Here is a 16,026-nt window from a genome sequence, read left to right on the forward strand (position 1 = left end):
TCTTAAGTTCATGTGACCTTTAATTTGCACCCAAGGTCAAAGGTCACTGAGTGCAAAAAAAAAAATTACGCTGCAATTTCAAGCTTTCATATTAAGAAAACGATAAGAGTTTGCTGCATACTTACAGCGTATAAAATGTTCCTCTCAACGAGCTCTACATTTTATACTCTGACCTCAAAAGAGTCCGACTGTCTGTTCAAAAGTTACGACGGGATGATTCTTAAAAGTATAGTATTGTGTGTATATCTTTTTAAAGGTAACAGATATCAACCTACTATAAACTGCAAAGATGATCAGTAGTTCAAGACCTTCAATTTGAGGTCAATGTCAGGTCATGATGAAATTTCACCTTGACCTTCATATTTTACTATGACCTTGACCTTGTAATATTTGAAAGGTCAAGTGGTCCTGAGTTGAATGGTGATAGTCCCATGTCTCTACGACTTCCGGTTCTCAAGTTTTGTATTGCATCATATATTTGATGATTAATTGTGACCTTGGTGAACTTTGAAATTGTCCAAATTCTTTTTCTATAATGTTGTCCTTCAACTGTAGATCATTTATCATTTAACAGATTTGAGATATCTATTGTCGTTTTAGAGATAATGCAGTTTGAAGTTTTTCGAGCGGAGGCATGTATTTCTGAATTATCAAAGGCTTACCACTTAAAATGTTTTAGAAATTGAAGAGGTTGACATAGTTATATGTTTGACCAAATACCAAAAACATTCCATGGAAAAAAACACCAAAAAATCAATTTGAAATTTTCAAGTTTTGCATTGACTTTGTAAGTTTCATAACTTCTATTTATATAATTGATATTGCATCATTATTTGCACTTTGTCAAATGGGGTCATCTGATATATCAAATTGAAGGTCTTAATAAACTCTACTTAAAAATGAAAATTTTAAACCCCCTTTTCATCCCAGGGGGACGGGTGGGGTCATTTAGTGCAAACATTCAAATTTCTCAGATGGTAAGGTTGTCGCATATCAAATGAAAGAACATAAAGCGTACATTTCAAATTTCAAATTGACGTCTCCCAAAAATGGGTTGGATGGGGTCATTGAGTGCAAAAAATAAATGTTCTTTTAAGGTAGGGTTGTTGTATATCAAATGAAAGGTCATGATGTGTACATTTAAAATATCAAATTCCCGACCTCCAAAAATTTGTTGGATAGGGTTATTAAGTGCAAATATTTCAAGAACATGGTGTTGTCGCATATCAAACGAAAGCTCATCTACTCTGTTCCATATATCATAATTCCGATCTCAAAAATGTAGACGTATGAGGTCATTAAGTGTAAAAAGCGAAATGTTTCAGAAGGTGTGCTTGTCGTATATCAAACGAAAGGTCGTACAAAGTACAATACGAAAACATCACTTTTACAGGAAAGACCTTTCAATTGTTTTACAAACAATTGAGATACTAGTTTATATGTTTAATTGTTTTATTTTTTTATTTTCATTTTTGTCTATCACCAAGTGACTCTCAATCCTGGATTCCTCAATTGACTCTTCAAACATATTTGAGCTATAAAAAAAGTTATTCTTCCTCACTCTTAATGCCTAATTATTTGTATAATATATTCTAATTGCTTCATTGTTTGAATATGGTTTTAAAATTTTGAATAAACTATAAATGAGATCAAGTGCAAATCTAAAGACTCAGTAAATGTCATATGCTATTATATCTGTTATTTGCTTGAATAGCATTGAATTAGGAAATATATGCTAACATCTTTTTAAAGAAAGCTGCTTGAACTGATATAAAGGTATGCATGTACATGAACGAACCCCCCTCCCTTTGGAGAAGATCTCCCACTGTACATGAATGAAACCTAAACTCAACCTGTAAGTCATCATATAACTATACCAATGTACAAAAAAGTCAGATCAATAGAATTTTTCAAGTACAACTTCAAATTACACAGCATATCTTCGAAGAAAAAGATATTTCAAAAAAGAGCTGAAAGGGCTCACAGTATAAAGCTCATTTTTAATATAAATATTTCCTTATAATTCTTTTAAAACATTATTCCGTCTTAAAATTTGATAAAATCTATGCACTCCTTGACAAATACAAAATTTTTCTATCTTTTTAACCTTGAAATTTTTGTGAAGATTTGGGATATCACATCTACCTCCCAAGAGAAAATAAATCTGGAATTCCACTGGAATCCCGGCTGGAATTTTGATGGGATTCCAAGTGGGATCCCACCTAATTCCACCGGGATAAAATTTCGGGAATCCCGCCAAAAGTCCGGGATTCCCGAAATTTTATCCCGGTGGAATTAGGTGGGATCCCACTGGGATATTGTGGGATTTTGATTGGGATCCCACTGGGATAAAATTTCGGGATTCCCGCTAAATAAGCGGGATCCCGATGTAAATGTATTGGGATAAATTTCGGGATTCCCGTAAAAGAAGCGGGATCCCGATGTAAATCCCAGTGGAAATATACTGGGATTCCCGGAAAAAGAAGCGGGATCCCAAAAATAAATACCAGCAGGATATACATGCACCAATTTAAATTGCACTGCCACTGGGAATCCTGGGTTATTTATGCAAAAGGATGCATGTCATGTTTTCCTTTCTGTTAATCAATTTGCTGTCTCTACACTTCCAACTAGAATTGCTGAGTAAATTATGGTAACTGGAATATCTGCATGCAATCTGTTTCGTTGGAAGCTCCATTTAAAAAGATCAGTATATTTCCTAAAGTATCAAAAAAATCCACAAAGAATCATTTGTTCAATACGTTTTGAAGCAACAAATTCAATAGAAATATTATTGCATGTTTAATGTTTATAGAATACAGTAGATTGGAAGCTAGTCCAAATAATTATGAAGTCTTGGAAGGTTATTTTAATTTTTTGGCAAATTAATTACCTTCCCCCTTTTTTATCCCCTGACGATAAATAACTATAGCGACTTATTATTTTCACCAAATAAACATACACACAACTGAATTAAATTTTGACATACCTACTATTTATGCCTGTTATGTGACAAGTTAACAAGTTTATTCATTGTATATGTTAAAAATAAATATATTTTCAGTTTATGCACCTTTCAGACTTTCTGATGTTGATTTGCTCAGATAAAAACCATACAAATCCTAGTTCCTCAATGAATTATTTTTATAATCATTATATGCACATATACACATGTTAAATTAAATTATTAATGCACTTATCTGAAAACATCTTCATCTTCGTCCTGTCCATAATTCAGCGTAAACAAATTTTGATGACGTTTTTACCAGTACACAAACGTCGACGTGACAATCTCGCCCCAAATTATATCGGCCAAGTTGATCTGTCTCCGTAACGGTATTATAAATAAATTAAGGGTATCGCATAAAAGTATTAATTACTGGCCAGTTTTTACTAAATATAAGAAAATTATACTTTATTAATCGGCACATGGTGCATGCGGATAAGATAGTGGCCGCATTATTTAGGACAGTAGTCAGTATTTTGTAGGGTCGAACTGTCCCGCGGCAGTACAGTTGAAAACAAAGCACGTGGTTATGATTTTTTACAGTTTACATAAGTTGAGAAATCAAAGTTTTACGATGTCGATCATTATCTTATCATTGATGACGGACGACAACTAATAGAAACGCACTTATGGGAACTTGGGGAACAACAGAAACGCTCAAGCTTTTCTGGCAAAACACTCGTTGACATTTCTCGGACGCCCTGCCATTTTTATCGCGAAAATCTCGGCATTTTTCTGACTTATTAATATCTGTCAAACTGAATATTAAGTGACACTTAAATGTGATTGGCTTCAACTGACAGCTTTGGTGTCATACGCATTGTTAATTAACACCAATAACCTGTACTTGATGTTATCAGAGACATATAAAAATAAAATTGAAAATGGAAGTGGGGAATGTGTCAAAGAGACAACAACCCGACCACAGAAACACTTACATATTTTCAACAACATAATATATGGTTCATACAATTTCCCGTTTTAACTAGACTGGGATCCCAGCTTCAGACAGTCATCCCGATTGGGATCCCGGCTTTAAACAGTTCCGATTGGGAACCCAGCTTCAGACAGTTACCCCGATTGGGATCCCAGTGTCCGATATTTATCCCGTTTCATCTTGACTGGAATCCCGGCTTCAGACAGTTATCCCGAATGGGATCCCAGTTTCAGATATTTATCCCGAATGGGATCCCGCCTCAAGATGCTTATCCCGGGTTATCCCGACAATTTCACCGGGATTGCATTGGGATCCCGATGGATCCCGTTTTCGTTTTCTCTTGGGCTATCAATTATTTGATAGAAATTTTAGTCTAGACAAGGATCAAATATGGTTGCGTGCTTGTACAGTCTGTCTTCTTTCAATTTTTTTTAACTAACAAGGCCCGAATTTAATATACTTTTTGTTTTTTCGAAAGGTAGAGACAGTGGGTAGGTTAAGGTAGGTAGGCAATTTCTTTTCTTTTTTGGTGTAGAAAAATATATTTTTCCAATCTGTTTTAGTCTTTATGCCTATCTGAATAAAACAAAATATTTTCACATCGAATCTCAAAAAAGATTTTGAGTAGGCAACTATTTTCTGGGTAGGTAAGGTTAAAGAAAACAAACAAAACAAACATGTTCTTTTTTATGGCCCAAAATACTGTTCTTTGACAATTTTTTTGTTTTTTTCTAAAAGTAATATAATATAGAGCGACCCCCCCCCCAAAAAAAAAACGCAACAAAAAACGCAACAAAAAACCAACAAAACACCATCAAACCGAAAACAAAATTACACTTGTATAACCCTCATTTAGTATCAGGAAACAGCATATTCAAATTTGAAAAAAGTGTTGTCAAAGTGTTGCATGTCAATGAATGGACACTATTTTGAACCTGTCTGCCTGCTAGTTTTTTTTTGTTCAAACATATTTTATTGTTCAAAACAACTGGATTAGACACAAGTTTTTCAACTTAGTTCTGTCTTCTCCATAATATACATGAATATACATAATATTTATATAGCACTTTACATAAATTTGTAATTTTCTAATAAGCATGAAAGCCTGCTGTACATGCCCAAATTAATAACCCATTTTCCTTTGAAAATCAGGTTGGAAACTTAATTAGTCTTAAAACAAATTTGTTAAAGAAAAAGAAAAATATCCAACTTAATATGACCTGATCATGATAACTAGGTCATTCACCTTAACTGAGATAACTCTAGACCTTCACCTGTACATTTGTTCACAGATTCTAATCAATAGAGTGTATCTATAAGTACGGACATTAAAAAATGCATATAACTTGACTTGGGACATGTGACTTTGAGTGTCACTTTGCTTATTCATTTATTTCACAATTTCCTTCAATCCTTTTCACTTCCTGGATTGGAGAGAGACTATCCTGTTACCGGTAATATATAATTGTAAGCATGCAATAATATTTCATAGTTATTTGATTCTTTAGTAACTTACATGTAAAAAGATATATAAAACAAACTGCAGTCTGAGTATGTATTTAATAACATTATTTAATATTTCTATGCATATAGTAACTAAAATTCAATTCACGATGAATAATATAAATTGCTTATTCAGGGTATTTAAAATTCAGTTTAAAAATACTTTTTATTTTTTTTTCAGTGTCAGTACATTTGTGTGTACTTTAATTTTAATAAAACTTATCTGATTTTAAATATTTCACAAATAAAACGTTACATCTTGGGTTTATTACAATCTATTATTTACTCATTGATAAAGCGTAACATATATTATTATCCATGCATGCACATGTAGCATGGATCAGAATAATTTTATGCACATTTAGCATGCATAAATTATTCCCTGGTGATTGTTACCTTGTGACTTAGCAAGTTAAAATAATCTGACTCAGCATTTCTGTTTAGTACATCTATCAAGCTTTATAAATAACATATTCTAAGCCTGCATGTCATCATTATACCCATCAAACATTTAATTAGCATCACTCATCATTATCTGATATGATGTGTTGGTATTTAATTCTTTTTCTCACCAGTTTAAAATCATAATGGATTAAAATCTTAAAACTATATATTATGATGAGAAAAGGTCATGAGTGCACACTGTCTCAATCCACACAAGAGATCGTGAGGCAAATTTCAGCCTTTTGAAAAATAACAATATTGTGAGAATATTAAAATGCATATAATATTCATATTGAATCTTTTACATTTTTCTTTAAAATTGACTTAATTAATTGTATTTGCGCTATGGAAATGTATAATAAAAGTAATTTTTTTTTATGTTTAAAAATATGACTTTATATTTTATATTTAAACAGGTAGCTTAAGGGGGTAGACCTTGGTTCAGGGAGATAACTCTTTAAATCAGTTAAGCGTCTGTAAAAGTCAAGTTCATCAATGTATTTTAAGCATTTACCTGAAACAGATCGAAATTAATCTATGTAACCTAGAAGCTTAGAATATATTTTTGAAAATGGTTGACACAAAACGTACTGATGATTTTAAGAGTTATTTTCCTTAACCTAGGTCTACCTCCTTAATTAGAATTAAAATGGGTAGAGGTATGAAGAAGACATTGATACTTGCAGTTGCGTTTGTTTGTTTATCATTGGTTAATGGTCTAGATGAAGAGGCAGTTAATGAAAATGATATTAAACAATACCAAGGTAATATTTAATTTCGTCTAAAATATAACTTCATATTAAGGTACTTGTGTGGAAATATTTTTAGTTTTAAATATGCTCCCTAGGCCGTTTGTAATAAAATTTATACAGTCTTTCAGATGAAAACAATTACGAAGTTCATGTTTTGCAAGGGAAAACCAAAATTATCATTCTGATTTATCAATCTTATAAGGTGTAAATTGATATTATGTTTTAAAGATTTATAAAAAATTCAATGAAATTCAAGCAATGCATGGTTGAAGAGACATTCAAAGGAGTACGTCCAGTAAGACTCCTTGTTGGTACAAAAATATAGCAGTTTTACAAAATTGTTAAAATGTATATATATAAACTTTTAGTTATTCGAATTCATTGAAAAATGAAGTGCTTCTCAATCTGCTACATAAATATGTGTTGTTTTGACAATACAATGCACATATATCAGGTACTAGCATCATTAAGTCATGCTAAATTACTGAAATCTTCACAATTTTAGCTTTTTAGTTTAATTTTTGGTCCGTGACGTCTTCGATGAAAGTGGCCGCATTTGTGTTCATTCTTAATATTGAAATGTAGCTTGTAATTTATGATAATATGTAACATAAATAAAGGTTGAGGATGCTTTCTTATGTGACCCCCTTCCAAGAAAAAGAAGAAGAAATTCAAATAATAAATAAAATAAAAGATGCTTCAATGACTTCAATGAATGTTATGGTACACTTTTTTCATATCTATAGATGCCAGGCCAAATGGCTACACAGAGAAGATTACAAAAAATAATAACTTGCTTTCAATATTTACCACATCTTTTCATTTAGATTGTGGTGCTGCCAGAAAACTTGGAGGTTACCAAAAGAGTGGTGTATACAAATTATGGATGAATACAACAAAGACCTACTTCAAGGTATGAATATTTCTTAAGTGTATATCATATTACATTCTTGAAATTTGGCAGAATCATCTAAAACTCTACATGACTTGATCATGACCAATTTTCTTGCCAGTGTTCATCTTCTAATTTATTTCATCAGAAGAGGTTAAACTACAGAAAAGTTGCTGAAATGAAGCTTTTAAATCAGTTGCACAACTCAGTGAACAACAGCTGTTAATTAAAAATAGAAATGCCACATCAAATTGTTTCGATTAAAAAAAAACAATACTACCACCCTCCCCTCATTGCTGTTGTTGCTGTGATTAAGTGATAAAATAGTTACTAGTCTTTAAATTTTACTATAGATGTTACATTTTTATATCTTTGAAAGATCAGAGAAAAACCTAAAGGCAAAGCCAACTCTTCTTTTGTAGTAGAGATATAAAATTACAATACTGTTGTTTTCAACCTTATTCTGTTTGACTCTAAAGATTTAATTTTATTCATATTAAAGTTTTGTTTTATTTCAGATAATCTGTGAGCATACACCCAACAACTCCTTCAATGTGATTCAACGCCGAGTTGATGGTAGAGAAAACTTCAACAGATTGTGGCATGATTACGTAGCTGGTTTTGGTTCTTCTCAGGCAGATTACTGGGCAGGTCTTAACTCAATATACTACTTGACAAATCATCAAGGTAAGACCATGACTAAATTTGAGTGTGTTAAGGGAGAGGGTGGGGTTAAGTTTTTTTTCCAAAAAAAATATTCTGATCCCAAATTTGATGGAAAGAAGTATACTAATTAAAATTGAGAATGGAAAAAACCTGTTTTATTCATACAAAATATTTTAAAATGCGAGTTTAAAATATTGAGTGTTCATGTACACGTTAACTATGTTGCATTTTTTTGCAATAATAATAAAAACCTCGCATTAATTTCTGAAATTACAGTATATAGATATTCTGTTTGATTAATTTCAGGTAACAGCATTCTTACAGTAAACTTACAAAGATTGGGCAGGAATTAACAAAAATGCTCGCTACAACTACTTCAAACTGATGGATTCTACACACTTTAGGCTATCCATCGGTGGCTACAGTGGGGATACAGGAGACTCAATGTCACAAAATAACAACATGGTGTTCGCCACACCAGACAAATTAGACACCCACAGATGTGCCGCAGGCTATCAGGGAGGATGGTGGTTCAACTACTGTACCTACGCATTTTTGAATGGGAAATATTATTATGGCGGACCCTACCAACCAAGTGGACAGTTCTATGACGGTATCTACTGGTACAGTTGGGGAGGATATGGATATTCTATGAAGTTCGCACAAATGATGCTGTCAAGTTCATAAACTGTGCAAATGATTTCTTTTATAATATACTCACAACTGCAAACAAATAAACAAAATCAAAATTCAACATGATAGAAATTAAACAGCTACCATTTTGCTCTTTTAAGCCTTTCATTACAATGCAAATTAACAAATTAACAATTTACTTCCTTTACTAAGATGCATTTTTTTTTTACAGAATCTCCAATTGTACAGGTAATGTTCCTGTAAGAGGTCAGAATCAATGTAAAATAATCCAAATGCAGCATTTTAAGTTTTTAATTTTTACGTTTATTCAATTTGACTTGTCTTTATTATGTTTATCTGTAATGCTGATTAACTCATATCTTAAGTTTACCATATTTCATGAAATATTTACAAGGGAGATAATTCAATATCTAAAACTGCTAAAAGCAAATCATTGAAAATAAGTCTTCAAACTTGTGTGTGCCAACTAACATAGTCATAGGCTTACTGTTCATGTTGTTATTCATGTAACTAAACATAAATAACAGTAATAGATGCATTTAGTGAATTTTTCATATTTTGTTTTCTATCATTGTCTAGTAGTCGTATTATTTTTTTTCACTTTCAAAATCAATAAACTTTTATACACTTCTAGTTGTTTTTCTGCATGTACAAATACTACTTTGTAATTTGCCCAATTCCCAAGTCAAACCTCATAATTATGCTTAAACACAATTCAAGCAACTGAACCAGTGGCGGATCCAGGTGGAGGGTTCAGGGGGTTGGAACCCCTTTTTTTGGACGATCAGTGCATTTGAATGGGGACATACATGTATAGTTGGACCCCCCCCCCCTCTTTGTCCTGGGTTGGGAACCCCCCCCCCCTTTTTTAAGTGGCTGGATCCGCTCCTGTGAACTGCTAAACCCTTCATTGATGTGCTCAGAACATTGACAGAAGTATCTATTTTGAACAATATCACAGTCTTCTTTGAAGATGTAAATAACCATCATACATACAATCAATTCATTTAATTGTATTTTCGTTTCAACTCATCAACTTTATTTTCAAACTAATCTGAAAGAAATAAGGACAAATTACCTGAAATATTATGTATAACCAGATGCTCCGCAGGGCGCAGCTTTATACGACCGCAGAGGTTGAACCCTGAATGGTTGGGGCAAGTATGGACACAACATTCAAGCTGGATTCAGCTCTAAATTTGGATTGTGATTAAATAGTTGACACAGCATAGGTTTCTGACACAGAATGAATGTGGTCTAATGAACTTAAAATTTTTGTTTTGCCTTTGAGCAATTCACTATGCTGTTGAATATCAATTCTCTAAAAAAAATGTTTGAAGAAATTTTCTTTTTATTTATAAATTTCAAATGAGAAAAATTGAACCCCCCCCCCTTTTTTTTTCACATCCCCCTTTCCTTTAATCCAAAACCGATCTCAATTCAAATTTCTAATGGAGTTTGCAACAATAATTACATCATAACATATTAAAATGTAAAAAAAAGTGCTTGTTATATATCACTGAATGGTAATTATCAGTTGGTAGTAAAAATACTTTGTATATTGTTTAAGTTGATTCAACTACCGTTCTGGACAAAGAAAGATAACTCCAATTGAAATTTCTTGTTATTGCACAATATTATTATAAGAAATAAGAAATCTCTAACACAGAGCATTGGCTTACACTGAACAGAAAGCATTTAAAGACCCCTAAATGAGTAGTGTAAAACAATTCAAACCGGAAAACAAAAGGTCTAATCTGTATAAAACTGAGAATAGAGAAACACTTACTTACCACATCAACAAACAACAACTACTGAACATACAAGTATAGATTTCTGCTGTACAACTACATTACTGTGACAGATCGATCCAGTCTTACTTTTGTAAGACTAAAAAATTTAATACAAGTGTTTCCATTAACCCTACCTATCCTAATTTGTAGTGCCTACCCTAACACGTTTTATTCCATTTTGGAATAAGCACATATAGATTCCTTAGTTGTAACCAGGTAAAATATGTTTGTTTAATAAAATGATATTGCCTACCTACCCTTTTTTCAGCACCTTAGCAGAAACACATGAATTATTTTTTGTGGCCACAGTTACATAAGTGATGGTGTGCACTCTACCAAGATATGGCCATAATAATTGAACTTCAAAATGTGGTAAAACCGCTTATATGGAACATATTGTGAAAAGTTCACACAATAGACCACTTTCGAGTTCATCCGTCACCGGCAAAAACTCGTCAATTATGCACGCCTTTATGACGTCATTTACCAGATAGAGGGGGTCGCCTGTATCCCTGCACTATTTACGTTCATCAAGCGTCTTAGTGATCGTCTTTGTGCAGGATAAACTAGAAATAATGGTTGCTTTGTAGATACTTACTGACAATATCTTAATGACAGCAGTGTTGATTGTCAATTTTGAGAATTCAATTTGCCGAATAATTCGTACAATATAGAATTATAGTTTTCCAACCACTCGCTCAACATTGGAAGGGAAGTGACGACGCCCCTAAACGCACAAATGACGGTGATAAAGGCGCGTATAATTGACGAGTTTTTTCCGGTGACGGGTGAACTCGAAAGTGGTCTATTTATATGAACAACTAGTAAATTTCAAGTCGATTTGATTAAACATCCTTTACAATAAATTAACCTGATATGGGAAGGATAAATAGAAGTACACACAGGCTGGAAGACATTCCTTCTACTATGGGAGATGTGATTTAAAAACAAATAGAGGCTCCTAGGAGTATGTCATTCAATACTTCAACAGTGTACTTTTCACTTCTGAAATTTTTTTAGTGTTTAATTTTTATCCTGAATTTTTATAACATTTATTTGTGTCATTTTAAAGCAATGAATTTCTAAGGGCTCAACTCCTGAACAACAAAAAAGAAAATGATGACATCCTCATCCTTACGCTATGGAAAGTTGTCTCATTGGAATAAATACCACTATGACCACATCTCCATAATCTTTTCAAAACACATGTATACTTGTTTTTACTTTACCAAAAAATATCTATGGTTTGCAATTTTCTACCTTACTTACCTTGTGACTTTTGTTCTTTGTTCATGACCAATGGCTGACCTTGAGGCTCAGTTTGTACAAACTGAAATACAGGTTGTCTCAATAAATGAGTACGAAACTCTGGTTCTTTCAATAGTTTAGCTTGAATTTGTTGTTGATCAAATAGTTTAACTCTACCATTTATCTTCACAGATACTTTAGCTTGAAGAGGATTTGGCACCAACAGCTGACTCTGAGGCTGTGTTTGCATTGATGGCTTGCCCTTAGAACGTTTTCGTACTGAAGGCTGACCCTGAGACGGAGACCGTGTTTGGTGTGATTGTTGACCTACAGATTGTGCTTGCACTGATAGTTGACCTTCAGGTTGATTTTGCAGTGATAGGCGGTGTTGAGGCTGTGTTTGCACTGAAAGTTGACCTTCAGGGGGGGTTTGCACAAAAGGTTGACCTTCAGGTTGAATTTTTTGTTGATCAAATAGTTTAACTCTACCATTTATCTTCACAGATACTTTAGCTTGAAGAGGTTTTGGCACCAACAGTTGACTCTGAGGCTGTGTTTGCACTAATGTCCGTCCTTGAGACTGTGTTTGCACTGATGGCCTACTCTTAGACCGTGTTTGCATTGACAGCTGACCTTGAGGCTGTGTTTGCATTGATGGCTTGCCCTTAGAACGTTTTCGTACTGAAGGCTGACCCTGAGACGGAGACCGTGTTTGGTCTGATTGTTGACCTACAGATTGTGCTTGCACTGATAGTTGACCTTCAGGTTGATTTTGCAGTGATAGGCGGTGTTGAGGCTGTGTTTGCACTGAAAGTTGACCTTCAGGGGGGGTTTGCACAAAAGGTTGACCTTCAGGTTGAATTTGCACTAATATCTGACTTTGAGGCTGTGTTTGTACTGATAGTTGACCTTGTCTTGTTATGCTTGCTGGCAATGCATTCTTTTTTCTACTCAAAATGTTTTGTAATGGTACACAATGTTCAACTCTTTTGGTGTTAAACATTTTTACATTTTTACTTCCAGGAAGACAAACTTCTGATTCAACCATAGCTTTATCATGTTTATCATTTGATTTGTCACATTCAATATCCATGGGATCCTCAATTTTTAAAGTAGTTTTCCCGCAATCAGTAAAAACTGTCTCAGAACATAAACTACTGTGCCTACAAACTTCAGTTTCAGGTATACATGCAGGAGTGATGACAGTTTCAAACTGACCACATTCAGTTGCATTTACATTTTTTATTTTTATGGGTTGATCTTCGTTTACATATTGATCAGCTGTTATATGATCATCTTTTTTTCTAGAGGATTCCAATGTTATGAGTGATTCTTTGAAACGTTTGCTTGGTTGATTCACTACATGGCCTGCACTCTGAGGCTCCAGTGTCAACTTACACCCAGTATCCTGATTTTCAATTACATTGTTACTTTCTGTAGTACTATGAGTTTTTTTATATGAGACTATTATATATTTAGTACCGGCAGGTTTCCCTTTTAACGGTAACAATTTGGAAGAAAGGTTTTGTTTTATATTGCCTTGATTTAATTTGTTAAATAAATTCTGAGATATAGTGGTGTGTGAGACATTCTGAGATGTAGCAGCGGGTGAGACATTCTGAGATGTAGCAGAGGGCGAGACATTCTGAGATGATACGGAGGATGAGACATTCTGAGATGTAGCGGAGGGTGAGACAAAGCTTGGTAAGATCTTTGACAATGTTACATCCTTAGACGCTAAAGCTGCATTATGTTGTGTTGTGGGTGGATCAAGTGTAGATCTTGCAGTTGATTTTCTAGCATTAATCTTAGCTAATAATAGCTGTTTTGGTGTTGCAGTGAAAGAAGGCATACTAACAGGTAAAGTGTTTGGTAATTTGGCACAGGGAACCAGTGTTGTTCTTTGGCTAGACAATGGTACTCCAGTAAATCCTGGTGTGGAGATGTGTTTCTCATTCTCAGGAAAATGTGAAACCTTTTCTACAATATTATGTGGTTTGGTTGAAGGATCACATTTCATGCTTGAACTCAGTATTTGTACTAAAGGAACATCAATCAGTTTGGATGAGATTGTTTCCTGGGGCCTCTCGTTGAAATTGACTGAGGGAACTGGAATTACTTCTATACATGAACTGGCATTTCTTTGTGTTGGTTTTGGTACAGAATGAATCAATTGACCTTGTTCACAGGTACCTGAACTCACAACTTTTTGTATTGGTTTTGGCACAGAATGAATCAATTGACCTTGTTCACATCTTGGCATTGGTTTTGGTACAGATTGAATAAGTTGAACTTGTTTAACACTTTTTATTGGTTTTGGTACAAAATGAATCAATTGACCTTGTTCACAGGTACCTGAACTGGCAACTCTTTGCATTGGTTTTGGTACAGATTGAATCAGTTGACCTTGTTCATATCTTGCTACTACAGGAGTTGCTGTTGAGTTCGATTCCTGCAGAGAATCTTTCTCTGTAGAGTCTTCATGCTGAAGTGCATCTTTATTGACCACTAAAGGTCCATCAGAGTACTCAAACAATACCTCCATCTTTCCATATTCTGTCTTAAATGTGTGTGTTGAACCTGTTGCTGCATGATCTACACCATGCTCAATTTCTGATTGTGCCTTTACAGCTTCATCTTGTGGTGCAAGTTTTGTTTCAACTTTAATATGGGTATCAACATCTGGTCCTGTCTTGTTATCAATATCAGTATTCATTGTGATGATTTTCCTGTCATATCATTTTATTTTGGCTTGTGTTGTCTACCAGTTATGTTATTCCAATACATCTTTTTTTAACTTCTTTCAAAGTTATTTTCCATAAAACAACATCTCTGAAAAAAAGTAAAAGAACTGTAAATAAAAGATGAAAAATTAACATGATCAATAGGATTGTGAAGTACATTCTCTCACATTAAGAGCTTAATAAACATTGTAAAAACAAGAATGTGTCCCTAGTACAAGGATTCCCCACCATTACTATCATTTTTTTTGTTCAATGGACCATGAAATTTGGATAAAAACTGTTATTTAGATACAAAAATTAGAAAGATCATATCATAGGGAACAATGTGTACTAATTTTCAAAATCATTGGACCTTAAATTCATAAACATAATAAATCGGAAAAGATCTGTTTGCGCCAAAAATGCTTCCTTTTGCACCACAACTTTTTACTCCAATGTATCATTTGCGCAAAAAAAACCAACATAATATTACGCCAATTAGATGAAAAAAATGACTTCCCTACTCCTTTATTCAGACTTGGAACCGGCAGTTAACAAGGCAAATGTTTCCCTTTCTGAAACATATATCTTCTTCTTAATACTGCTGCTGCACGGATACATTGTACTTCCCAATTTAATGTATGTAATAGCTTGTAACTTTACTATATTGTCCAAAAACACAAACACTGAAGGTCAAAATGCATAAAACAGTTCATAATAGTTACTTACAATAATACAGCCCATACAAACTCACCAGAGATTAACTACAATAAAGTGACGCAAATTAGTCAACATTCACTTAGAACTTGCCACTGACTGGGAAACAAAACAATTGAAAGGCCAAATCAGCTTGTTGGTAATTCCTACTAACCCTTGCTGGCTTCTTTGTACCATATTACACTATCATTGTACATTTCCTATTTGTAAATATCAGTAAATCAAGTTTTGGAACGGATCAAACACACGAACAAAATTTTTCAAGAAAAATTAACAAATAATGGTCCCATGAGTGTATTAAAACATGTGACAGTCCTGCTCTGAAGTTGGTGATGTACGTTAATATTTGGACTAAGTCATGTAAGTGAACAGGTGAAAGGGGGCGAACGAAATTGCAGGGGCTTGAACGTGATTGGCACAAACAGACCCGGAATTCCTTTAAGACCCTCATATATCTGGAACCCACTATAGATTTGAGTCCTACATACATATTTATAGACGAGAAACAGAGAACAAAGATGATTTTGCATGTAGAATCATGCTCTCCTGTTATATTTTCATAAAGGGGCGAGTTGGTAAACAAAAGGTGGGCGAGTTGGTCATACATCAACTGATTGAGATCGGATTAAACAAAATATTAACTGTTTTTGTTACATACATAACAATTATATAAATATTAATATATTATTT

The 16,026-nt window shown here is 33.7% G+C and overlaps 3 protein-coding genes and 1 pseudogene across 4 annotated transcripts in view; 3 read left to right on the forward strand and 1 right to left on the reverse strand.

Annotated features, from left to right (window-relative positions):
• The window catches only part of LOC139489785 (uncharacterized), a 324,072-nt gene that overhangs the window by 239,137 nt on the left and 68,909 nt on the right, over window positions 1-16,026 (forward strand). The gene's annotated exons all lie outside the window — the stretch shown is intronic.
• Window positions 1-16,026, reverse strand: part of LOC139489788 (uncharacterized) — a 38,109-nt gene that overhangs the window by 22,020 nt on the left and 63 nt on the right. Inside the window, exon 2 of the mRNA XM_071276628.1 lies at window positions 11,918-14,728. Coding sequence (XP_071132729.1) covers window positions 11,918-14,612 — 2,695 coding nt within the window. The 5' untranslated portion in view covers window positions 14,613-14,728. The remainder of the gene's footprint in view (window positions 1-11,917; window positions 14,729-16,026) is intronic.
• Window positions 5,364-16,026, forward strand: part of LOC139489793 (angiopoietin-related protein 6-like) — a 141,508-nt gene continuing 130,845 nt past the window's right edge. Inside the window, exon 1 of the mRNA XM_071276641.1 lies at window positions 5,364-5,411. The gene's annotated coding sequence lies outside the window, so the exon portion shown is untranslated. The remainder of the gene's footprint in view (window positions 5,412-16,026) is intronic.
• Window positions 5,433-8,989, forward strand: LOC139489796 (angiopoietin-related protein 6-like; annotated as a pseudogene).

The sequence above is a fragment of the Mytilus edulis genome, chromosome 9 (assembly GCF_963676685.1).
Source record: "Mytilus edulis chromosome 9, xbMytEdul2.2, whole genome shotgun sequence".
Lineage (NCBI taxonomy): Eukaryota > Metazoa > Mollusca > Bivalvia > Mytilida > Mytilidae > Mytilus > Mytilus edulis.